This window comes from Vipera berus, assembly GCF_964194415.1.
Source record: "Vipera berus genome assembly, chromosome: 7".
Classification (NCBI taxonomy): Eukaryota; Metazoa; Chordata; class Lepidosauria; order Squamata; family Viperidae; genus Vipera; species Vipera berus.
Window position 1 is genome coordinate 68,740,860 of NC_138209.1, and position 27,085 is coordinate 68,767,944.

Consider the following 27,085-nt stretch of genomic DNA (forward strand, 5'->3'; position numbering starts at 1 on the left):
GACACATTTAACAAAAGATAATGAATAAATAAACCTCCCAACTTTCATCATATTATAGTTTAATTGGAATTAAAATGATATTAGTATAAGAAACAATTGCACTTTAAAACATTTGAAAAATTAAAAAAGTACACAAAACAAAATCCACAATTATACATGTTTATAATTTTATACACCACTTTATGAACAATTGAGGTTAATCATCCATAACCTCAAATAATATTCTGCCTTTATCTAGAAAAAGTTACGCCCAATGCCTGTTAGTGTATAAGATAATTCACTAATGCCAACCAGGCTTGGATACCATTAACTGTCTCTGGGTAAGGACCAAGTGTATGTTACAAAAAAAAAATTAAAATAAAATTGAGACCACATTGTGCAAAGTGGTTTGATCAGTTTTAAAATGTTGGGAAGTTATTCCGGGTTTTGTTTGTTTATTAAGAAAGGCTGCAACCAAGCTTAAGCAAAGTAACACTTCATTGGTATTTAGTGCAAAAGTTCAAGTTGACATTATATGAAATGACAAGTGTTAAAAACAGGCCGATGGGAATGTTTCCAAACAAAATATTTTATGTAGCCCAGCTTTGATCCAATCACTGATGCAGAAATCGAGAATACAAAACTGTTGCATGGAGGGCCAACAGGAATGTCTGTGGGTGTGCAGATGCTGTCTTACATCACCTGGTAGATAGAGCAAAGGGAAAGGATGCATCATTGCTGTCCAGGAATCTTTGCTGAAGGCTAATTAGGGTTATAAGTGTTGATAATAAATATGTTGGAATGGTGGCTGATCCTGAAAGACAGGAGTAAAATTGGGAGAACAGACAAGCAAAGGTCCTATAGCCCTTTGCTCTTGTCCTGCTTCCCTGGACTGAATACAGTTTTAATTTACTATGAATCCTCATGCTTGAAAAGACTACACAGACTATAAGCTCTGCATTAACCATCTCTAAAGTTATTTGGGGAATTTTGTTTCCTGCTTTTCTCATGCAAGTGACACCCACTTCCCCGTAAAACTACCTGTTTTGCTTTGCTTTGCCCTTTCTGCCTCACCAATTTCTTTCCCAACCCCCTTTACCCCAACTCTGTTCTCCCAATCTAGAAGCCTCATTGAGTTGGAGGAAATTTGAGAGATGTACACTTTTTTTTTTCAACTGCACGTTGAGACAAGTATATTTTCACATTAAAATGCTTGTAAATATGCTGTAGTAGGCCACCTTAGGAGTAGGGGATTGTGTTACCTTAGTCACAAGACGTCTTTGCTAAATTTGAATCCATGTCTACTGTGATGTTATTTGGAGCATGTTTAGTAGAAGCTGTTCCTGGGGTCACCTGATCAAACATTACCTTGTCTGCAATAATGAAATCTGTAAATTGTGGGTGAGCAAGACTAAAATCCAGAAGAAACTCAAAACTGTTCTTGAAATTGAACAACCAGATGATGGTATTGGATTGTTCCTAAAGATCACTTTAGCTGCCATGAGGATGAATAAGAATTAACTCACTGTTAACACTGGATGAAATCTTCCCTCTTGATGTGAATGGCAAAATATATATTTTTCATTCTTCAAACCACCACCTTGGCTTCTATATACTGAGTTACTAGGAGATGCTAAAGGCATCCTTGAAGTTGTATTTTTAACAGACTTTTCCGACCTAAAACAAGATGAGTTTTAAAGGAGGTTCTATGTCCTGAGTTCACATAAAATACCAAAGTGACAATGGCTATAAACACAACAAACATTTTTTTTCTGCGCTTTTAGGCCTATTCAGTAAAGGCATCTTGTTTGGTTGTCTTGCACCAAAATTCCTTGGATTAGTGTTTTTGCTGATTCCAGATACGTAGTGCGTGGGTTGGTTTTTGCTGCTGTTTTGAGGTGGAAGTTTTGAATGAGAACGTAGTTTGGTAGACTGCACTTTGTCTTAAAAGTGTTTCCCTTCTAAACCGATGTTACAATTATGAGGAATAGAAATTAGGAATTCAAATTCTGTCCCAACCATTATTATTATTTTTTTACCCAACAATCTGAAGTTTGGTGCAATCGAACCCTATTTTCACAATATTTCCATGTCTTAACTGGAAAATATAAAGCAATAATACTTAGGGGTAAAGACATTGCATTTTCCCTACAGTTAATTTTTTTTCAAATCAAAGGCTTTCGTAGCTCGGCTGGCAGAAGAGCCCACGTATCTATAAAAGAGCAGCAAAGATTTAGGAGGCTTTCTTAACCTTTGCTGCTGTGCAGCTGGCAGGAATTTGGCAGTGCCAATTCAGTTCCTCTAGTTGAACCAGTTCCATAACCTTGAATCAGATCTAATTCCAGGTCAAAAAGTAGTATCTATTAACAGCTACACTTTCACCTCATCTCATCAACAGACATGCTCCGCTAATAGTTTGCAAAGGTAATACGCAGTAGCGCGACACAGATGTTGAAGAGGAAACTGCTAATGAAGCTTGGTGAACAGAATGATGATCCCAACATACATCTTATTGGTAATGGAAGGGTAAAGGGGCTAGATTTTCCACCCTATTGTCTGCTGCCTCCTCCAGATGTTGAAACTCAACGTTTCTGAAAGATAACAAGACTGGAGGAAGTTGGACTAGCCTCCTTCAGATAACCTGAATGGCTGGGGTCCAGAGTGTCCACCAAGTATGGTGCAAAAGCCAAGATGGTGTCACTGAAGCTCCACCTGCACATTTTTTTTTTAACCGCACATTGCGGGTACATCTGGGGGTAATTTTGCTTTCGATCACGAAAGATACTGTGTATCGCTATTCCTTGCACAACATGAGCAATAGATTTAAGACTGGAGATCCCCCTTTTTTTAAAAGTATATATTTTCTCTCTTTTTTTGTACATCAGTTTTTTCTTTTTTGTTGTTAGGTTTTTGTTTTGTTTGTTTTTCTGTTTTGTATTTTACCTTTTACGATAAGACTGGAAATCCTGATACACTTCTCTCCAAATACAGTTGAGTTACTTATTCAGTATAGTGTTATTGTACAGGGAGTGAGGATAAAATAGAGAAGAAGAAGAGACACGATATCCTGGCTTTCTGTGGAATGAGGAGGCATATATAAATAAATAAGTTAAAATACTAATGTTGCATTAATATATTTCTGGATACGAGGGAAATGAAAGTATAATAATGCAGTTTGCACAGGCTGTTGATGGCTTGGAGAACCATTTAGAGAAATACAAGTAGGAACTCTTTGATGTAAAGTAACTTGAGTGTGTTAGTTACTGAATCGTTAAATACATTTGAGAAGCGCGGCTAATGTTCAAAACTAAAAACCTCAGGAAAAACTCGTTAGGATAAAAAAAAAGGTGCTTTCATTATCCCCAAATTACATTTCATTATTTCTGGAGTCATCCTTGCCAGATCAGAGGCAAATTATTCAAAGCTATCTCATAACTATGGCAGAAGCAGATCTTTCTTGTTCCTGTACCTGAGTGGCATTTGCAAAATGTCCCAAGTTAAAAATAATATGTTTACCTGGAAGCTGACATTCAACAACACTGAAGCAGTGATTCTTAAAAGTGGCCTGAAACTCAAAAAAAAAAACCAACCTGCTTAAACATTCCTCTCATGATCAATGTCTCTGATTGGACCAAGTAGGCCCTTAAATGTCTTCCAGGAGCATTTGAGAATATGAGTTTAAAAAAAAAAAAGCAGATGGCTCTCCAACCAGAGCGAAAGCCCCAAAGCGAGATGAGATCCATTTACTTGATGATCTGAGGACAGTCGCTCCAAGCTTTCGCTTTTCTCTTGGCCAAGGCCAGCCAGGCAGGTTCAGTTGAGACGGGGTTAGCATCCGGCGTAGAGAATCTCTTGGTGACCTCTTTAGCCAAAGGGGACGATGAAAGGGAATCCGTGATCTCCACTGTGAGAGAATGAGGGAAAGGGAAACCGTTAAACCACCATTGCAGAAATCTGTTACCTTAAGCCTGCCTTCCCTTTAGCAGAGAGCCCTTGGCATTTCGTCAGAGAACAAAGATTCCAAGAGTCTGTCCTTGGGGGGGGGGGGGAAACAACAACAGCAAAGTATTTTGGGAGCAACTCTTGCGGTTCCAGTTTTACATCACAAAGTACACAGAAGCGTAGAACAATAGAAATTTATCTGAAGCGCAGCTCTCCTTCCCACGCTGATAAGAGATTATTATTTATTTTTATTGATTTATTTATTCGGTTTATATACCGTCCTATTCCCAAAGGACTCAGGGCGGTTTACAAGGCAAAATTTAAAAACAATCCAATATAAAATTCAAATAAAATTAAATTAAGTCTAGCCGCAAAAATTAAATCACAATTTAAAAACATTAAACCCCTCAGTCCAGACCAGAGAGCTCAAAGAGCCAGGTTTTTAGGTCCCGGCGAAATGAACGAAGGTCGGGGGCAGTCCGGAGTTCCGTTGGCAGTTGATTCCATAGGGCAGGCGCGCCCACAGAGAACGCCCTCCCCCTGGGGATCGCCCGTCGGCAATCCTTGACCGGCGGTACCCTGAGGACTGACTTAGAACTGAAAGGCAGAAGCAAGCGAAATTAAGTGCTATTTTTGCTGTGGGTTTTCCCCCCCTCATTGTTATTGCTTTTTTTGGTCTTCCATACTTCCGTGGGGGTGTGCAGGGGTGTTTTGGGGGGGGGAGGATAGGCTTCCACACAGCACCCTAAACGTGGACTTTACTAGTGAAAAGGCCGCATGTTACCTGGCAGAGAAAGAAAAATAGGTTTGTTGGATACCCAGCAAATACCCCCAAACCAAGAACTTTCAAATGTCTGCGTATCTGTTAAACACATTCTTGGTTTTGGGTTGTGGCTTAAGACACAACCCTTAAAGCAACAGGTAAGCTGCACGCATGCCTGCAGAGAAATCAAAATTTGTTTCTCATACCTTCTTTTTTGTATGGGATAACACCACAGCTGAAAATTAAGTTTTTTTCCTTTATAATTTCACCAACGATTAATAGGAAGGCAAGAAGTTTAATAGATGATTTTTTTAAAAAAAAATTTGCTGGTTAAGATTACCAATAATGGAACCTTTTACCGTTTGGGCAAAACAGCAGTCAGGTTTTCCACCCAGAGGTTGGCTTTCATTTCTTCTCCACGCATGTAAGATGAAGTTAGCGTTCAAGGAAGAGGGGAAGAAGAGGAAGGATTCAGCGCTAAGGTTTTAATGAGTGAATTTCACAGCATCCGTAGAGGTAGTCAGATCAATCCAGGTTTTAAAAAGCGATTAAGGTGAATGCAGTGACATCATGACATCGTCCCAGTTTTGCACTTCTGGGTGGCCATGATGGTGGATACGAGTAAGAACAGGATGGATCCCAGGCTCAAGTTTCATCACTTCCCCTCTTCCTCTACCCACAGAAGCCTAGGCAAAAATTGCATTTCAGATTATTCCCACCGTAATGGGAACAGCCGCTAAATCTATTCATTGATTAAAGGGGTATCAGCCTGAATTCTTGCCCAAATCAGAGGCTCCAGGAAGCGGTGTCGGTCGATTCGTGACTGCACAGAATGCAGAATTCCTCTTTCCTTTTACAGCTTAGCCCTCGACTTACAACAGCTCATTTAGTGACCGCTGTTGTCGTGTGTACAGAATTCAGGTGCTTGGCAATCGGTTCATACTTATGACCGTTGCTGTGCCCCAAGGCCACGTGATCATTTTGGGGGGGACCTTCTGACAAGCAGAGTCAATGGAGAAGCCACAATCACTTAACGACCGGGTTACAAACTTAACCCGGCAAGAAAAACTTGTGAAATGAAGTAAAACTCGCTTAACAGATATCTTGAAATTTGGGGCTCAGATGCGATCGTACGTTGAGCAGTAAGTTGAGAAGTAAATGATTCAAGCGATGCTGTTTTAGGCATCGCGCTAAGTTGTTGCGGGCAGAGGATCTTAATTGGTCAGATGTTGCCTTTTATCTGGATGCAATCCAGAGTATTTTTGAATGGGATATTTGGAAGATTGCCTTTCGAAAGAGGAGCCGTCAGCCGGAACGCTTATGGAATAAGAATACATTATGGTGCTTAATTTAGATCTTCCACAACAATAACTTATTCTGATGGTTATGGCTCTCTTATATGAATGAGCTCCATCATTTAATGTTATTTTATGTTACTAGCAGAGCAACAACAAATTATATGAAGTGCATACAATTTAACAGAGACCACCCTATTGGGTCCTGCCTTTCCATGAAATAAAATTAGCCCACTCCCTCTGCTTTTATCACCCAAAGCTATTGCTTCTTTTTTTTTTAATCAGTGAATTGGTTTTTAAGCCGGAATCGCAGCATTTAAGAACTATTCAAAAGAAGCTATAATTAGGAAGCAGAATGATCTGGAGACAATTTCTTCAGTAAGCTTCATGGAACAACCTGCTTATTACATCACCACATCATTTGCTTACCATAATAGCTTATAATCACTTAATACCTTAACTGTCTGCCACATTTGTATCCGGGCTATATTTATTAATTGAGCAAAGCAGGTTTGGACTTGGAATTTGCTTCCATCTGACCTGGATGACTGACAATCTTCACAGACATTTAGCTATGCACTTTGCAATGAACACCCTTCAAAGGGCACGGGACTATGAGTGGATTTCCAGAAAAAAATGGCAAATGACACGATTCATGTGACCTTGAAGGCACAGGTAAACCTCCACGTGGCCTGCGCAACTCTCAGAAAGAATGCTAACAAACAGATGACTGCAAGGAATATCAGTCTTTCCATTCTCCACCATTTAGTCAGAACTGAAGAAGCTTCTTGAGTGAGAAGTGAAACGTCTTAGCAAAACAAGAAAGTCTAGTTGCCTTTTTTGAAAGAAAGCACCTTTGGGACAGTGAAAACCTATGGCCGTTTTTTTCACACTTATGACCGTTGCAGCATCCTGATGGTCATATGATCAAAATTTGGATGCTTGGCAACTGATTCATATTTATGACGGTCGCAGTGTCCCAGAGTCATGTGACGACCTTTTGGGACCTTCTGACAAGCAAACTCAATGGGGAAGCCAAACTGTGTTACTAATTTAACAACTGCAGTGATTCCCGTAAGAACCGTGGCAAGAAAAGTTGGAAAATGGAGCCAAATTCACTTAGCAACTGCCTTGCTTAGCAACAGCAATTTTGGGCTCAGCTGTGGTCGTAAGTTGAGGACTATCTGTATGAGACGTGCTCCTGCATTTCTTAAATTAAGCAATCTCTCGTTCTGTTCATCACTTTCTTGGAAAGGCTGGTTTTTCTTAAAAAAAATCCTTAACTGTACTATGAAAGATACCGGCACATTGGAAATACACAAGGCAAGGTGAACCAGCAAAGTCTTACATATTCAACCATCTCAGAAATAAAATTGCAGCCACAGTCATGGCGCCAAATGTAAGTCATACCTGTGACCGATGAAGGCAGAGTATTTGATTTTTTGAGCTGTTCTCTACGTTCAAATCTTGATGTAGCCGTCTCGATTTTTTTCTCCTCTTCTGAGACAGTGGATTTTTGCAGTATGTTTGACTTGCTCATATTATTGCTTTTATTATCTGCCAACTGGTTGTTCACGCTGGCCTAATGTGAAAAGCAACAGTATAAACGTGCTAAATTTTAATATGTTGACAGTGCATACTCATATATGTCGACTCAAAAGTAGAAAGTGTGGACAAAGGACGAGTTAGGAAGCATTTGTGAATGCTTGCTATCTTCCAGGTGTTATAACTCACGTGACACTTATTTAAAATACAGAGAATGATTACGTGCAATATGTGTGCATGGGCATCTTCTTCTTTCTATGGAACATCCTTTCATAAGGCCACCCAAAGTCTGGAGACAATGGCCATAATCAATTGAATAAATTATTATTAATAATAATTACGCCTTTGAAGACCACTCAGAAACTGCATTTGGCCCCATATGCAATTTGCTTGTTGACTAGCATTAATCACTGGATGTGAATTGCATCTGTCTTGCAGATTTTGCATTATCAGCTCCAGATCAGAAAATAGACAATAACAAAATCTTGCAAGTCTGCCTGCATTTTTTCCTTTTCTTATTGCTAGAGAGAAGCAGAGGGAGCCAGTCTGAGTATCTTCCTAATGCTTTCTCCTTTCCTAGGATTCAAGGCCTGCTTTTTTTTCCCTGGCAACTTCATGTATCTCATCCAAGGCCGTATCCTTGGCTTCCCAACTAAGTAGGCTTCGAAGTACAATGCAATGCTTTTGAGTTTGATTTTCTATCTTTAGTATTGTACTGGATGTGTTTTATTTTGCATCCTGTTTCTTTGCTTTTTATTATACAGTTTATATTACAGCCATTCATTTAGCGGCCATTCGAAGTAACAATGGGCCGGGGAAAAATAACTCGTGACCGTTTTTCACACTTGACTGTTGCAGCATCCCTATGGCCATGTGATCAAAATTCAGGCACTTGGCAACCGTCTCATGTTTAGGACAGTCATGTTTAGGAGGTCATGCGATCACCTTTTGCGGCTTCCTGATAAGGAAAGTCAATGAGGAAGTCGGATTCATTTAACAACCGTGTTACTAACTTAAGAACGGCAGTGCTTCCCTTAACCACTGTGGCAAGAAAGGTCGTAAAATGGGGAAAAGCTCATTTAACAATTATCTCACTTAGCAACAGAAATGTTGGGCTCAGTTGTGGTCATGAGGACTACCTGTCCAATGCAATGGTTTTGACTTTGATTTTTTGTCTTTAGTATTATAAGGCATGTGTTCCATTTTTGTAAGTTGCTTCTGTGCTTTTTGTTACATTGTGGAAACTCTTTCCATTTGCATTGTAAGCTGCAGGGGGTCTGGGAGGTTTGGCAGCATGCCCAGTTGATAAAATGTCAAGGTATTGATTTAACACCTAACCAGCTTATGTAATGTAAGATGTAATAATGGGAATGACTCAGCAGGGTCTGTGTCTCTTTAAGAGCCTTTGTATAAAGGGAAGGCTCTGCTGATGTGTTCTTTCTTCTTCTTCTTCTTCTTCCGTTTTCCTGCTGTAACTGTGGTTTGTTGGATCCTGCTGTATTAGCCCATGTACGTATATTGTTCTTGGTGTATGATACAGTAGATAGTGTAAGATTTACTATAGACCAGTGTTTACTGTGTTTCCTCCTGGATTATCTTGAGCAATAAGAGTGTGCACGCTCTGACATAAAACAATTTTAAAGCGGTAAATGTGAGATGAAGAAGGTGGCGTCCATCTCTCTCTAAGCCATCATCCTCCCAAAGTAGGAGTGTTGGCTTTTTCTGTTTCTAGACTTAAAGCTTTACTTGAGTTTAATCATTTATTACAGGGGGTGGACAATTATGGCCCCTTTATGATCTGTGGACTTCAACTCCCAGAATTCCACAGGTCATAAAAGAGCCATAGTTGCCCACATCTGATTTATTATAATGAAAGCAGTGCTTTTGTTTATTCCTGACCAATTTCATTGCCCCTGCTAGCAAAAGATACCAGGTGCCCCAAATACATTATACTCTTCCCCCCCTTTTTTTCCTGTGTTTGGATACTTACATTTTCTTTAGCCAATTTCTCAGCCTGCTTGGCCTCTCTGGCTTGCCTCCTTTCCTCACGTGTTGCTTGCTGCTCCCGAAAGCCCTTCTGTTTTTGCAGTGCCAAAGTGATCCACAGAGGCTGTGCCGTTTCCCCTTTCTCCATCACTTTTGAACCATCGATGGAATGTCTGCTCTGAAGAATTGGCCTTTCTGAAAGATGGAACAGAGTGGAACAATATTCTATGGATACGATGTTGGCGCCGATAGAAATGGACGCGGCCCAAAGGACATCTAACCAGACCTTATATCCGAGGCGTGCAAAATGTTGCTTGAAACTTCTCCTAGCTGCTGTTACAAATTCATCTTAAACAAGCCATCTGCACATTTATATTTTCAGACATTTTTGATGGTCCTCCGTCCTTAGATATTCTATATGCCTCATTTATTACATTCTGCCTATGTACAATCGATAAGATTTTTATATTTTTAAAGTATATCCATTTCTCAGGGTTTTTTTTTTGGTTTTTTTAAAAAATCACCTATTGTTTATCCCCAACCTTTTGGACACCAGGTCCATGGAGAAAGGTTTTTCCACAGACCGGAGAGTGCGTGGTTTTGTGTGCTGCCTGCATCCCATGGATGGGGCTTTGCTTGTTTGTGGAGGCCGGTTGCTGGCATGCTGCGGTCCGGTACCAGTCCATGGTTGATGACCCCTGGTTAAGACAATTTTTAAATGGTCTATTTTCAAAGTCTGCATAGGCTTATATCATTCTAGCATGTTATTCTAAATCTATAAAACAAATCTGCTAGACACGTCTGCTCCCATAGCATGTCTTGTGTGTTTCATGAAACATTTCCTTTCCTGCTAAGTTCTAAAACTCATTATCTTTCTCTAGGCCATGAAATGACGCACTTTTTTTCTTTAAAAAAGGCAGAAAAGAGACAATCTCTTATAGCACAGTGTTTCTTCCTCAAATGCACGGGGGGGGGGGAAATACTTTTGTTAGGTGGAGCACCAATAAAACACTTCAAAGTCCTATATTTTTGGAGGGGAGCTTAATACACTTCTGGAAAACATCTGGAAAATACTTCAGTGTTGCCAACTTTCTGAAAGCTTTGCTAACAAGTTTTGCATTTTTCAATTCCAATGTTGGCTGCCCTAGAAATGGCAGAACTGCTTTTAAATGTAAGCATCTGTGAGTACCAACACTTCTATCTATTTCTAGAAAGTGTGGGTGTTTAATTTGGGATACATTTGATATGCTATTTTGGGTCATCTGAGCAAATTTTTAAGCTTGTAGGCGGCACATAGAACATGGAATATAGACTTCGACCTGCAAAAGATCTGCAGAAAAGTCTTACACTCTGATGCAGGAAGAAGCAATGCAAGGTCGGTAACATCAGAATAGTTCCACTAGCAAGGACTTTTCTCAGAGGAACAAGCTGTTGTTTATAAACAAAGGGATGAAGGCAGATAAGTTAAGGGGAAAGATTTGTCATGTGCTCTGCATATGTACCAAATAAAAATGATTCAATACTTCTGGGGGGAAAAAATCTTGGCTTACGCCAGTTTTGTTAGGTTTTTTTTTTCAGGACCAGATAAAAGTCTATGGCTTGCCACTCTGAGTACAGATGGATTTTATATAACCCTCTACTTTTCAGAGGCACCCAATTTATTCATGTTTGATCCATATTGTTTGTGAATTCTCCTGATCTCTAAGACAGACATCTGTCTGATGTTGCTTGAAAGACATCACAGTGGCTCCAAACTGACTACCTGTGAACATCTTTTGACACATACCTGTTGAAAAGGGGTCTAGGACAACTCGCCATGGCCAGCTCGCCATGGCCAACTCGCTGTGTAACGTACTGTGGTCAACGCGCCACAGGACACCTCACCGTGGGAACAATCCACGTGAGATAATTCAACACAATAAATGTTATCCACCACTGTTTCTTCTACATTATTCCAGTTTTTGTCAATAATGAAATAATGTAAAAAAAAACAGTGGTAGATAATATTTATCACGTTGAGTTACCCTATGTGGAATTGTCCACGGCAAGTTGGCCACTTAAGAGTTCTCCCGCAGTGAGTAGGCTGCAACAAGATGGCCCCAGTGAAACGGCTGCGGTGAGATCGCCATGGCAGGATGGCCCCAGCGAATTGTCCCAGTAGGACTGAAAAGGGCGTATCAGTCTTTATTTAAAGTGATGTGAGTATTGCAGTGTTATCAGTATTCAAGAAAGACTGCAGTCTTCAGGTCAACTACAAGTCAATCAGGCATAGGTCTACTTCCAGGTCACATGCTGACCTCGGGCACCTGTATAAACTTCAGCTTTTTCAGCTAGGAAAAGACGAGTGTCTAGAGGCACAAGAAAGGAGACCTGCACCAAATCCATTGACTAAGGATGAATGTCTTCTTAGTAGATTTAATTTAACGTTACCTGGTCCACCTTCCTTACCGAACCTTCCTAATCAAAGGCAGCCTTTTCGCGAGGAAGTTGTACTTGAGAGTTGCCTTTTGCTTACCTTTTTTCAACGGCTCTGGCTTTTTTTCCGCTTTCTCTCTCCAGGGCATGGTGATGGATGGAAAAAACGATTTCTTCTCTCTAGATTCTTCCTCCTCGTTCTTGCTTTGACTGGGGGCTTGGGAGGGGTGAGGACTTCCTTTACCTTCACTCTTTCTCCAGCTGGTGTCAGGTTCCACTTTAGATACCCTTTTCCCGATGGGTTCGGTGACGTGAGCTCTACGGGGTTTTGAGAGAGGAGATGAAGGTGGTGTTTGGCTGATGGGCTTTGGAGCCAATGCAGGTTTTGGTGGTAGAGGTGATTTAGAAACAGTTTTTTCTTGACCAGGCGCAGACGTAGGACCAGTAGGACAAGATATAGGTGCAACTATGGTGTAATTGCGACTAATAATAGTTAATGTGCTATTGTCGGAATTAAGCTTTGCATCTTTTCTCTCTTGACTCAGAGATTTGCTATCTTTTAAAAATAAAGGTTTTGCATCTTGCTCATTGTCTGGGGTGACCAGTGGAGTTGGCAAGCCATCAAAACTATCTCCTGCACTGTATCTTTTCTTCTTCTTTTGCTCTGCTTGCTGGTCATAGTGAAAACGCAAGGAGTAATTGGTCCTCCTTAACTTCACCCCAAATGGGCCGACATTTTCTTCTCCACTTGGTGACGCTCTGTCTATTTTTTTGGAACCAACATTCTGTTGTGTTTCCATTGTTGATGAAGTCTCCGATGGGGAGAGTTCTTTATTTGGAGAATACGGGAGACTTGGAACAAGAAAAGATGGGAGATCTTTGGCAAACTTACATCCCTCGGTATTGCCTGCTACTTCTTGTCGCCCTCTGATTTTCCCTGGTGAAGTTCCTACATTCTTTGTACCGACCGGTGACTCTGTTTGGACTGCCTCGTTGTCTGAAGGCAGAGTGGATGGACTCAACTGCACTGCGGCATTTTCTGCTTCGGGAGCAGTTTTATCCTCTGCAGCTGTATTGGTTTTGGACATTTCCGAAAACTTCTGCCATGCAGGAGTTATAGAAAACTTTGCATTTGCTGACAAAGTCTTCCGTAAGTTACCACGGAAAGCACTTCGCCCTTTAGCTGTCCAATCATCACTATGCCTATTAAGACTTCCATTGTCTTTCTCATTAAATTTATCATTTTCTGCACCTTTTAAGATTTTTGAACGAATCGAAGCCCATTCATCCAGGATGGCTTGGTTGTCCACTGAATCCTGAACATGTTTCACTTTGGTACTGTTCGGCCTGCCATCTACGGGTTTCTGGATGCTTTCTGGCTGAGGCGCATCCATCCCTTTCTTTTCTTCTGTTAAACCAAGTAAAGATTTACAGGCTGTATCTTTTATCTGATTGAGATTTACCGCAGTGCCGCAGAGTTGTGCTCCAGTGACCAAGATCGCTGTATGTGGAACGCATAAAGAAGTTGGAAGGTTACTAGAACCTCTACAAGACTTAGGGTCTTTAAATTCTTTTGTGGCCGAAGGAAGCAGAGCCTCTTGAACAGGTGTAACTGGACTTAAATTCACTTTTGGAAATATAATTTCTTTTTCTCCAGAAGACACTTGAAAGGTGAAGCCCCTGGACGTTGTTTGCCCGGCGTCAACTTCCTGCCAACGTAATTCTTCACCAAGAACTCTTTCCTGCTTCTCAACTTCGGCGTTCACCAAGTGATGAATTCTTAGACTGCCTTCTTCCGTTTGCTCTTTGCCTGGCTGAGCTCTCTGTTGCTGCCCTGCTTCTTCTTTAGCTTGTAGCTCTTTCTCAACACTTTCCAAGCATTCATCTTCTGGATGCTTACTCATGTGTAACTGGTTGGATTCCTTCTCTTCTTTTGGCTTTTCCAGTGACTGCTGATCTTCTAAACAGAGGATTTTCTGCCTTTCCAATTGTAGGTCCTCTGTCCTTTGTATAAATTCCTCCCGTTGCACTTCCTTTCCAGCCCACAAATGCCCTGTTTCTGCTGGTGCTACTTTTCTATGTTCTGCTGATCCAACCGATTTTGCCAATTTTTGCTCCTTTGTACTAAATTCGTTCAGGTTTTGCTGTTGCTCTTCTTGTCCCTTCACTTTCATAGCTGTTCCCTTCTCTTGCAATTTGTTTCTATCGTCTAATTTTTTGCTGCTTTCTTCTTGTTCTTTCTTTCTCTGTCCTAGTTCTCTGTTTTGCTCTTGCAGTAGTTGTTGGTTTTCAGACTCTTCACTTTGCCCTGTTTTAAGTTCTTTCGACACCTGCTTTCCCAAATACGGATGGCTTATTTTTTCTTCCCGAGTCTTTTGCTTTTCTGGTTCTTTCTTTTTATCCTTCCATCCTTGCTGGATGAAACTGTCATTCTGTTCTGTTTCTTGATGTCTCTTTTCTTCTTTTGGATCTCTGATGTTCTGCTGTTTCTGCATCATACAATCTTTATGCCTTTGTTCTTCTTGTTCATATTGTCTCTTCTTTTCCTCCTGCGGCCTTTGTGCCTCCTGTTCATGTCGCTTCTGTTCTTCCTGCTGTTGTTTTTGCCGGTCCAGTTCACGTTGTCTCTTTGCTTCCTCCTCCCTCTGTCTCTGTAGCTCTAGTTCATGTTGTCTCTTTTGTTCTTCCTCTCGCTGTCTTTGTCGGTCCAGTTCACGTTGTTTCTTTGCTTCTTCGTGATGTTGCCTTTGGCCCTCCAATTCACACTGTCTCTTTTGTTCTTCCTCCAGCTGTCTCTGTAGTTCTAGTTCACGTTCTCTCTTTTGCTCTTCCTCCCGTTGTCTCTGTAGTTCTAGTTCACATTGTCTCTTTTGTTCTTCCTCTCGCTCTCTTTGTCGGTCCAGTTCACGTTGTCTCTTTGCTTCTTCGTGATGTTGCCTTTGGCCCTCCAATTCACACTGTCTCTTTTGTTCTTCCTCCAGCTGTCTCTGTAGTTCTAGTTCACGTTCTCTCTTTTGCTCTTCCTCCCGTTGTCTCTGTAGTTCTAGTTCACATTGTCTCTTTTGTTCTTCCTCTCGCTCTCTTTGTCGGTCCAGTTCACGTTGTCTCTTTGCTTCTTCGTGATGTTGCCTTTGGGCCTCCAATTCACACTGTCTCTTTTGTTCTTCCTCCAGCTGCCTCTGTAGTTCCAGTTCACGTTCTCTCTTTTGCTCTTCCTCCCGTTGTCTCTGTAGTTCTAGTTCACATTGTCTCTTTTGTTGTTCTTCCCGTTGTCTCTGTAGTTCTACTTCCCGTTGTCTCTTTTGTTGTTCTTCCTCCCATTGTCTCTGTAGTTCTAGTTCACGATGTCTCTTTTGTTCTTCCTCCTGCTGTCTCTGTAGTTCTAGTTCACGTTGTCTCTTTTGTTCTTCCTCCCGCTGTCTCTGTAGTTCTAGTTCACGTCGTCTCTTTTGTTCTTCCTCCCATTGTCTCTGTAGTTCTAGTTCACGATGTCTCTTTTGTTCTTCCTCCCGCTGTCTCTGTAGTTCTAGTTCACGTTGTCTCTTTTGTTCTTCCTCCCGCTGTCTCTGTAGTTCTAGTTCACGTTGTCTCTTTTGTTCTTCCTCCCGCTGTCTCTGTAGTTCTAGTTCACGTCGTCTCTTTTGTTCTTCCTCCCATTGTCTCTGTAGTTCTAGTTCACGTTGTCTCTTTTGTTCTTCCTCCCGTCGTCTCTGTAGTTCTAGTTCACGTTGTCTCTTTTCTTCCTCCTGCTGTCTCTGTACTTCTAGTTCATGTTGTCTCTTTTGTTCTGTCTCCCGTTGTCTTTGAATCTCCAGATCATGTTGTTTCCTTGCTTCTTCCTGATATTGCCTTTGGACCTCCAGTTCACATTGTCTCTGTTCTTCTTCCTGTTGTTGCCTTTGGACTTCCAGTTCACCCTGTCTTTTTGCTTCTCCCTGCTGCCTTTGTGCCTCTAGTTCTTGTTGTTTCTTCATTTTCTCCTTCTGCCATTGCGTGTCCACTTCATGTGGTTTCCGCTCTTCCTGCTGTCTTTGTGCCTCTCGTTCATGTTGTGCCTGTTCTCGATACCTTTGTTTTTGTTCCTCAAGATCCTGAGATTTTTGGGGGATTTCTGCCTGCAATTTTTCAAGCCCTTCTCCATTCCTTCCCTGTTTTTCTTGTTCTTTTAGGCCTTTGGCCTGACGTTCTTGATCTTTTTTCTCTTCCGTTTGATAAAGTTGCTCTTCCTGAAGTATCGGTTTTCTCCCTACTTGTTCTACTTGGACTCCCTCGAATTCTTGAAATCTTTTGTGTTCCACTGGGCTTGTGAATTTCGCTTCAGCCATTTCTTCCTTTTTCCCTGCCTCAAGATTTATCCAGTGGCTTTGTTTTCGTTTTCCTTCAGTTTTCTGTTCCTGGACTTCTCCATGCTGGATTAACTTGCCTGGTCTGTAATAGCCATCATCTTTTGTCATTTTATCTTCACTGCCCTGTGATTCTAGGATGTCTTGTTCAAAGTCAGTTTCTATTACACTTTGTACCTCCTAGTATTGGGAAATAAAAAATAGGTTTACTTAATGCAGTAGAAGGCTATTATAATCCTATTCCTATTTTAAATAGTTCATTGTGATGAATTACAGGTAGTCCTCGACTTACATCAGTTCATCTAGTGACTATTCGAACTTATCATGGCACTGTAAAAAGGGATTTATGACTGTTTTTCAAGCTTACAACTGTCGCAACATCCCCATGGTCACATGATTAAAATTTGGGCACCTGGCTACAGGTTCATATTTAGGACAGTTGCATTGTGCACGTGATCACCTTTTGTGATCTTCTGACAAGCAAACTCAATAGGGAAGCCAGATTCACTTAAGGACTGTGTACAAACTCAACAACTGCAGTGATTCACTTGACAACTATAACAAGACAAGTGGTAAAATGGGGCAAAATTCACTGTCTCACTTAGCAACAGAAATTTTGAGCTCGATTGTGGTTATAAGTCGAGGACTATCTGTATTTGTTTTTATAAAACTTAGTCATATATTGCAACAATGTTAATATATTCTATATAATAGTGGTGGCGAACCTATGGCACGCGTAGCCAGAGGCAGCACTCAGAGCCCTCTATGTGGGCATGCACGCCATCCCCCCAGCCCCACCCCCGCCCATGGCCCCTTCCTCACCAGCAGCCCCCCCCGGAGGAGAGTCGTCCCGGGCGCAGCCTGCACAAAACAGCACAGCCAAGGACATGGCAGCCAAGCAGCGAGGACAAGACTCCACTCTAGCACCGCACCCATTGTGTGCAGATGATGCTGCGGGATTCAGAGGGCGTGGCCACCATGACGCTGCCGGGCCTCCTGGGCAATCTGCTGTGGTGGGCTGTGGAGGCTGTGGGTGGCCCTGCAGGCAGGACAGGTGAGGACGGGGCAGGGGCGAGGTGGTTTGTGGGCACTCGGTCTCTAAAAGGTTCGCCATCACCGCTATATAACATTTCAACATGTATAAAACAGATTAGGGCCTAGTAATTTGTCTCGTGTTGAATCCATCTAGGTTTCAAGCAGTTTGAACTACTATTTATGGAAATACCTATTTTTTGGGGGGGGAAACAATTAGCATTCTACCATTTAGAAAATGTATCCATTCCATAATTCACTATTCATCTAAGAAAGTTGCAGGATATGTAACTTGTATTCAAAGATATAAGGAATGACTCCCAGTTCTGGTGTATACTTGGACAAAGAAATGCAGGACGACAGTGGTACAGGACTGTAAATGTTGAAGTGAAATGGAAATAGAACATGCAGGTGACAATATCTTATCTGACAAAAACCCTTGTTAATTATATACACTAGTATTGGTGAACTAAGCAATCATTGTTCTTACATTTCATTCTCACCCAACCTTAGCATGTACAATTTGTTCTACTTCAAATTTATAGGTTTATCTACAATAGTACATGAAAGTTGTGATACAGTAATTTACTCTTCAAATTGCTCAAGATTCTTTGAGATTTTGCCCAATAGATTTATAAAAAATCTTCACTCCAATAAAATATTTGAAGCTCAGGGTTGAACTGTGAACTCCTTGGTACTCTCTGAGCTTGGTGGTCTGATTGTAGTCATTTCATTATGTCGGTTCATTATCATTATCAGACTAGGTAACATAATTAGTACTACCAAATGTTAGTACTAATTAGTACTAGCAAATGGGGTTTGCTACCGGTTTAATAGTAGCTTGCCCTACCAGTATAGGGGGGATTAGGGAATACTATAGGGGGGATTAGGGAATGCTAATAATTCCCTGATTAGGGAATTATTTTCTGCTAAGATTGTTTGTCTGGTGTTAATCCCTGCTTATCTGGGTGTTGGTTGCTGTGGAGGAAGCCGTTTTCTTTCCTCCTTAGCGCTTTACGATCTCTTTTAAACGGTGTATAAACATCATTTATCTCTATAGTATATACATTTTAAAGTCTATGTACATTTCTTTTACAGATGAATAGGAAAAAGCATATTGAGTGCAAGTCAGTAAATAAAATAGCAGAACAGTTATGACTTTATTTCTGAGAAATCATCATCATAAATAGCAGGGCAGAAAATCTCCCAAATGGGGTGAGGTAGATTTACATCCATGAATACCAGCTGACGGGTGATACCGAAAGATTCAAAGGTTGCCCAATATTCTTAGAAGAGGTCTGTGTCTTAAAATCAGCCGCTAAAATTCAGACCTCCACAGCAATCACTCCAATACCTTTGACAATCTGTGCTTTTGGGAAACCCTCTGATTCTTTGGCCGGACTGAGAGTTTGTGCTTTGCTGCGCTGTTGTCCAGGCAAACGGAGGCCAAAGGGATGGCATCAAGGTTGACAGTTTCAATGGTTCCAGAAGGTGAATGGTGTCTTTTTGGCCGAGATGACACTTTGACAGGGGTCACCTAGAGAAATCCCAAGAAAAAGGAAAAATGATGGAAAGAGCTGAGATCCTGTATTTAAAGCCAAACGAATTCCAAATCCAGTAATCACTCTAGAAATGAATTCAAAGCCAGGTTCGGGAATTTCTCTTATTGTTTTTTTTAATCCCATTTATATCCCACCCTTCTCCGAAGACTCAGGGCGGCTTACAATCTAAAGCACAAATCAATGTGCTTAGCAATATTGCTTTCCTTCTTTATTTTTATAACTTCCTGTGCCCCCAAATAGCCTTGATAAATCTGAGAGAGAGAGAGAGAAAGCGCAACATGACTGCAAGGAATATAAAACCTTCCATTTCCTACCATTCAGTCAGAACTGAAGCAGCTTCTTGGATGAAAAGCAAAACGTCTTCAAAGAAAAGACAAAGAAAGTCCAGTTGCCTTTTGAAAAAAACATCTTTGGGACAATCATAACCTGGATGACTGAGAATGTCTGTAAACACTAACTCTATGATTTGACAGAGGGCACCTTTTTTCCCTCAGCACCACACAATGTTGTTTTTTTTTTCCTGAGCTCACAAGCTCAAGACTCATTGCAATTAAAAGGACTGGAAAATGCATTGGCACAACACTCATTTTGGCTGAGCCAACTTTCAAGAGACTGTCCTTGAATGAAAACTGATTGTTTTGTCACCCTGAGTTCACTTCTTCTAAACACCTTCTTCTGTGATCTTCCACAAACTGAAAGAACGGCGAGGGGAGTTGATTGGAGACCTTTCCTGTCATAAATGGCCACCCTGGTCAATGCACATTTAAGAGCTGGTACCAGGCAACTATTCCTTTGGCTTTCAAAACAGCAAATGGATTGAGGGAAGTCAGCCCTGCCCAGAGAAGGAAATATTAAAAGGGCAGGAAAATATATATCCTAAAAAGAAATTAAAGAGGCAGAAAAGCATGCCCAGTTTTTCTTAATAGCCCCAAGTCTCCCTCCCCCAAGAAGAAACCAACTCTATAGAAATGCAGATGTAAACCATTCAGGAAGGTTGAAGCTAAGAAGACTTCAGACATCTAAAATCTACATACCCCAGCCCCAGGGAGGTGGGCTGGGACTTACAACCAGCAAGATTCCTAGAGGGGCCCACCTGGACCAAAGGCGCACGGAACGCTGTTACCTTCCCACTGTAGTGGTCCCTATTTTTCTACTTGCATTTTTACGTGCTTTCGAACTGCTAGGTTGGCAGAAGCTGGGACGAGTAACAGGCACTCACTCTGTTACGCGGCACTCGGGATTCAACCCGCCAAACTGCCGACCAAAACTGCCGACAATCTCAGCGTCCTAACCCCCTGAGCCACCGCGTCCCTTTGAGCCACCGCGTCCTGATATGTCTCCCCAAAGAAATACTATGGGTAAATTCATCTAGTCACAAAATGGCAGCCATTGTGAGTATGATCAGACCCGAAAAACTACTTTTGATAGCTCCCCAGAACAGTCTATACAGTTCAGGTTCTCTTCATCCTTGTTTTCTGAGCAGGTCGCCATACTTTCAAACAAAATATGGGCTACGGGCCGCCATTTGAAATTTTTTTATTTTTTTTATTATTTTTTTTATTTTATTTATTTAAGTAAATTTTTATACCGCCCTTCTCCAAAGACTCAGGGCGGCTTACAAGCTTAGCAGTAGCCTTCATTCTATGTATATGCCTGCTTATTAGGGCTTTCACACACACCCCAAGCGGCATTATTACAAAGTCAGCTTAATTGCCCCCAACAATCTTGTTCCTCATTTTACCTACCTCGGAAGGATGGAAGGCTGAGTCAACCTTGAGCCTGGTGGGATGCGAACCTGCACTAATTGCAGGCAGCTGGTGTTACTTAAGGAGGCATTAGCCCACTGCTCCACCAAGGCTCTTAATAATGCCAAGCCCATCCTAGAAAGATAGCGCTTTGCTTTGTAACATGCCAACTTTTCATTTTGGGCGACTGGCTGGGAGGATGGTTAAATAACTCAAAACTGAAAAACCAAAATGCCAGCTGGGAACCAATAGAAGGTCAACAGGCACAAGCGATAAATGTCCTAAAATTTAAAGCCCTACCAAGGTTTTATCTCAGTGGCCTACAACTCCAGGTTCAAAGGTACAGGTTTACTTCAGTCTGAGTTGCCCATTGAGAAATGTGGTTAGGCATTTTCGTGTAATTTGTTGCAAATTTTGAAGTGGCCCTTAAGAAATAAGTGCCATTAATGTCTTATTTCTAATACCTTCTCATCTCTGTCACGACTTGTTTCACCCAGACTTGTGGGACTTAAAGAATCAGGCATCACAGCTGACTAGGAAAAAAAAACACGAATATCATACAAAACTATTCCAACCAGATATATTGCAGATTCATACTTTCTAGAAGCACCAAATGCTTTTATATTACAGCCATAATAAGATCCTATTACAATGCTTTGTCGTAATACCTAATCGAATGGCATCTACATTTGTTGGACAAATTGGCTGAATAAACAGATTTGTTCCCTTCTTTTCCAGCAATTTTAAGTCATGAGAAGAGGAAGCTGGATTGCAAGCCTAAAATGATGGATGTTTTTCTATTTTTCAGGCTTTACCTTTCATGCAATTATGAAAAAAAACAACTGTAAAAAGTAAGGCTTACAAAAAACAACAACAATGAATTAATAAGAGGCTAATGAATGTTACTTATAAATGCAGGTGCTACATATTTAAGGGAGTGGGTCAACTGAGTGTGCATTATAATCCAAATATTCTCATCTTTCATTTTTTAAAAAAACAGCTAGAGTCCAGTCCTATCAAAAACTCAGGCTAAAGGCAAAACATGCATTTACTTTCTCTCTCCTTTATTAAAAGCCTCTTCCTGTTTTGGGTGTTGTATCCTTGGGCAATCATTTTTCTGGGGGACGGGGTATACAAACCACAGGCCATACACAGTGTGCCAGCCCTATTTTTGTGGCCCTGGAAGGCTTCTGTAACCATGCCACCAAAGCAAAATAAGGCACATATTTTCGTCCACAGGTGTCACTAGCAATACTCTTTGTGATCCTGAGAAACAGGAAAAGGCTTTAAAGATGAGATTATGGACCCAAAGATCAAAGAGTTGTCAATCCCTGATTAAAGCCTTGTATTTTTTTAAAAAAATCCCATTTATATCCCGCCCTTCTCCGAAGACTCAGGGCGGCTTACAATCTAAAGCACAAATCAATGTGCTTAGCAATAGCCTTCATTCTATGTATATGCCTGCTTATTAGGGCTTTCACACACACCCCCCAAGCGGCATTATTACAAAGTCAGCTTATTGCCCCCAACAATCTGGGTCCTCATTTTACCTACCTCGGAAGGATGGAAGGCTGAGTCAACCTTGAGCCTGGTGGGACTCGAACCTGCACTGATTGCAGGCAGCTGGTGTTACTTAAGGAGGCATTAGCCCACTGCGCCACCAAGGCTCTTGCTTTTGTTTCAGTTATTGACAGAATTCATTAGAATCTTTGTTCTGCTCCAGAATGTTTTACTGGAATTAAGTACAACAATCATTGCTTTTCACGCAAGCGATTCGCCGGTACAATTTCTCCAACTGTCGGCAAAGCAATAGGACAATGAGCAGATCCTAGAAAAAAGGTGGATTTGCCTTCGGGAATTGCAGGCATGGTTTTTTTTACATGTTTGCCTGTGTGTTCTGAAGCATCCCTTGGCCTTTGAATCCCAAACCCCGCACTGTTGAAACAACATATTTCTATTGTTAGTGGTTAGTGCAGACATGTCAAACACAAGGCCCGGGGACCGGATCTGGCCCGCGGAGTGGTTTCATGTGGCCCGCGAAGCCATCCTGGAAACAGTGAGGGAACGGCCCACACTGCCTTGGCTCTGGCCCAGAGACCCTCCTGCCAGAGACCCTCAGATCTGTCCCACTCCTGCCCAGGCCCCCATAGGCACCCTTGATGCGAACGATGTAGAGGTGGCCACGCCCACCCAGTAGGCCATACACACACTAGTCACGCCCACCCAATAGGCCATGCCCACCCAGGCCACACCCACCCGGCCCCTTGAGGGCAACCGCAATGCTGATGCGGCCCTCAATGAAATTGAGTTTGACACCCCTGGGTTAGTGGATTATGTTAAAGAACTGACCGCACTAGTCAAAAAATCAGAGCCTATCAAATTTCAGAATTTGCAGAGGCACACAGTGCATGAAGGAACATAAAGCTGTACATCAACGATATAAAGCAGGGGTCTTCAAACCTGGCCCTTTTATGACTTGTGGACTTCAACTCCCAGAATTCCTCAGCCAGGCACGCTGGCTGAGGAATTCTGGGAGTTGAAGTTCACAAGTCATAAAAGGGCCAGGTTTGAAGACCCCTGATATAAAGTAATGCACCTAAGCTACTTAATGTTAATCCTACTAATTTTGCAAGCCACTGAATTGGTACCTACACATTCTCTCCTGTTGCGGAGACACGTGAACTCTAATTTTGGGTAATTACCTGTTAATATTTTCTAAGTTTAACAACATATCTGAACTACGTGAGCCCTCAGAATTTAAAGTTACTTATCTGCCTTGAAAAGTCTCCATGAACTTGCCTAGGTTTCAGTAGATGTCATTCTAGCTTCACTGTGAAATACGTTGCTGTGACATGCTTATGTAATACCTCGTTCCCCAGGGCTTTACTAAGGCAAGTTGTAGAAAATAAAGAGAGCAGGAATGGAGGGGAAGAAAGAGTGGGTTAAGATTGAAAAGAAAGAGAGAGTCTGTGAAATGTGCAGCAGCAAACAGGAGAGTAGTTGCTGAAGGAAAAGCAGAGAAGATGAAAATAAGAGAAGTGAGCAGAGCAATGAAAATAAGAAATGCAGAAGGAAGAGATGAGAAAGTAGAAGAGTGGTCCAGAAGAGACACAGACAAGAATCTTCAAAACTCTATTTTACATGAATCAATAGTATAGTACTTTGATATGCTCTAAAAGTCAATTAGACTCGATTATCCCTTAGAACGTTCTCAATCTATCAACCTAATTTAAAGTACACTTGATGTGAGATTGATCTAGACCAGGAGTAGGCAACCTTGGCTCTTTTATGACTGGTGGACTTCAACTCCCAGAATTCCTGAGCAAGCATGGCTCAGCTTGGAAACCTCTCCCTTTCCCCTCAGCATGGCTGGCTCAGGAATTCTGGGAGTTGAAGTCCATGAATCATAAAAGAGCCAAGGTTGCCTACCCCTGATCTGTACTGTTTTATTTTCAGATCTATCCAGACACCAAAATATTAGTTTGCGAATCCAGAACGTTTTTTTTTTCATTCAATTTTTTTACTCTGGAAGAATCCTTGAAATAATTGTCAGAGCTCAGGGAACAACTGCATCAAAATGATTATACTTACAACTCACAGTACAAAATTTATTTATTTTTAATCGTGACTTCTTCTAGAACTTCTAGTGATCTCTCACAGAACCCAAGGACTCCTGAGAAAGTTTGATCTAGAGGTCGGAGAGAACTTTTTTCCAATCAGCAGCTACTATTTCTGGCCAATATCTAAGGACAGGTAACTTTATTTAATCAGTAAATTGATATAGTCATCCATCTCAACAACTGACTGTAGGCGTCAAATACTGGCAAAGAATAAAAACAGATACATATATTCTACACAAATTAAAATATACAGCAGCTGATAAGATTACAATGATCATCCACATAAATAGGGGACTGGTCCCTTCATACACTCGGGGTCCCACGTCTAAGCACAGAATCAGGTCTTTATGGCCTTATGAAAGGACAGCAGGGCCCAGGGCCAATGGGATCTCTGAAGGGAGAATGTTGTCAACTAATCACTTGTTTTGTGTCATTTCAAGCTAGCCCATTACTGAGTTCCTGATCACACTGCTAGACTTCATCAGATTTGTGCCTAAAGAAGTATTGCTTCCCTCGCTGAGAAAATGGAAAGAAGATAAATGGGGGTTAACCGCTTTCCCCGCTTCTATGTGCCATGTACTTCTGACTATGTATTGGAAACAATTTGTGGTTTCTTTTACACGCAAACTCAAAAAGCCACTTAAGAGGAGAATACGAGAGGGGAATCAATGTTAACGTATAAAGACAAACCACCAAAAACTTAACATTTTTAATCTTCATAGCAAGAATCTCCAGCCCCCTTTCCCATCTCACGCTGGCCTAACAGGAGTTTTGTATTTGTGTCTCTTTTCCAGCAGTCTGAGTAGATTGCTAGAAGCCAAGGGTCCCCATCAATGGGAGCAAAGACCCCATTGCTTTGCATTCACTGGGTTTAAACGGCATTTCCACTTCCGTGATAAAATCCACTGCGATAATCAAGTTCGCAGATGATACAACTGTGGTGGGTCTTATTACAGGTGGGGATGAGACAGCATATAGGGCGGAGGTACAAAAACTATCCATATGGTGTAGTAACAACAACTTGCACCTAAACATCGCCAAGACGAAAGAGATGGTGTTAGACTTCCGGAGAAAAAAGGAGGAACCTGCCCCACTTTACATCGGGGAGGACTGTGTAGAGAGAGTTTCTTCCTTTAAATTTCTGGGAGTCTACCTCTGTGAAGATCTGACCTGGAAAGTCAACACAACCCAGGTGGCTAGAAAGGCCCAACAGAGGCTTCACTTTCTTAGGGTCTTGCGGAAGAACAGGGTAGAACAACGGCTAATGACCCTCTTTTACCAGTCTACTATAGAGAGCGTCCTCTCGTATGGTATTGTGGTTTGGTATGCTGGTCTGACAGCCGCGGACAGGAAAGTATTACAGAGGGTAGTGAGCACAGCACAAGACATTGTGGGCTGTTCCCTGACACCGGGATCTGGTCGAGGGTGAGCATGCGGACCTGGCCTGCATCACGGAAACCTGGTTGGGCCCAGAGGGTGGTATCCCCCTGGTTGATCTTTGCCCACCAGGCTTCCGGGTGCTACACCGGCCTCGGACTCAGGGTAGGGGTGGGGGAGTGGCTGTGGTTATGAGGGAGACCTTATGTCCACAGGAGGCCACCGTTCCTCAGATAGTCGGGTGTGAATCTCTCTTATTGAGGTTTGGTCCTAGGGCGCAGTTGGGCTTGCTGCTGGTGTACCTTTCGCCTAGTCGCGCAGCAGCAGCCCTGCCTGAGCTTCTCGATATCCTCTCAGGGCTGGTGATTGAGTTTCCCAAACTTATGGTTTTGGGAGACTTCAATCTACCATCCCTGGGAGGAGCATCTGAGTTAGCTCGGGAGTTCATGGCTTCCATGACGGCCATGGACCTGACGCAGGTAATTCATGGACCGACTCATGAGGGAGGCCACACCCTTGACTTGGTTTTCTTATCTGGTCGGTGGTTAGATGATCTTGGTGGGGGCTCCCCAATTGTTATGCCCCTGTCATGGACTGATCATCATCTCCTGCGGCTGGTCTTCCGTTTTGCCACTCCCCACCGTGGGGTTGTTGAGCCAACTAGATGGTTCCGCCCCAGGCGCTTAATGGACCCTGAGAGGTTCCAGGCAGCACTGGGGTCCCCACCTGCCTCCTCAGCTCACAGCTCGGCAGATGCCTTAGTGGAAGCCTGGGAAAGGACGGCCACGGAGGCACTTGACCGAGTTGTACCCTTGCGGCTCCTGACCCGGCGCAGATCCCAATGGGCTCCATGGTTCTCCGCGGAGCTCCGGGAGATGAAGCGTCGGAGACGGGGCCTAGAGAGCGTTTGGAGGTCCAGCCGATCTGAATCCGACCGATTGCGACTAAGAACCCATATTAGGTCTTATCTCGCAGCGATGAGGGTGGCGAGGTCTAACTACTTCGCTGCCCTCATCGCGTCCGCAGATAACCGCCCGGCCGCCCTGTTTAGGGTGACCCGCTCCCTCCTTAATCAGGAGGTGAGTGAGGAACCCTTGCAGGGGCGTGCCGAGGAATTTAGTCAACATCTGTCGGACAAAATCGCTCGGATTCGGACCGGTTTGGACTACGACTGGGCAGTATCGGACGATCAGGACACGAGCGGTCTTGTCAATGTCACCTGGGAGGAGTTTGATCCTGTAACTCCGGAGGAAGTGGACAGGATTATGGGGAGGCTGAGCTCCACCACATGTTTATTGGACCCGTGCCCTTCCTGGCTGGTTTATGCAGCCCGGGAGGGGACACGAGGCTGGTTCCAGGCGGTTATATCTGCCTCTCTGAGTGAGGGTAGTTTTCCCACCGCCTTGAAAGAGGCGGTGGTAAGACCTCTCCTCAAGAAGCCTGCCTTGGACCCGGCTGTTTTGAATAACTTTCGTCCGGTC

At 42.4% G+C, this 27,085-nt stretch overlaps 1 protein-coding gene across 1 annotated transcript in view; it reads right to left on the reverse strand.

Moving 5' to 3' along the window:
• Nucleotides 1-2,414: 2,414 nt before the first annotated feature.
• Nucleotides 2,415-27,085, reverse strand: part of CRACD (capping protein inhibiting regulator of actin dynamics) — a 36,141-nt gene continuing 11,470 nt past the window's right edge. Inside the window, exons 3-8 of the mRNA XM_081332544.1 lie at nt 21,072-21,140; nt 18,655-18,837; nt 12,026-16,448; nt 9,515-9,705; nt 7,390-7,561; nt 2,415-3,883 (exon numbers count right to left, since the gene is read on the reverse strand). Coding sequence (XP_081188670.1) covers nt 3,723-3,883; nt 7,390-7,561; nt 9,515-9,705; nt 12,026-16,448; nt 18,655-18,837; nt 21,072-21,140 — 5,199 coding nt within the window. The 3' untranslated portion in view covers nt 2,415-3,722. The remainder of the gene's footprint in view (nt 3,884-7,389; nt 7,562-9,514; nt 9,706-12,025; nt 16,449-18,654; nt 18,838-21,071; nt 21,141-27,085) is intronic.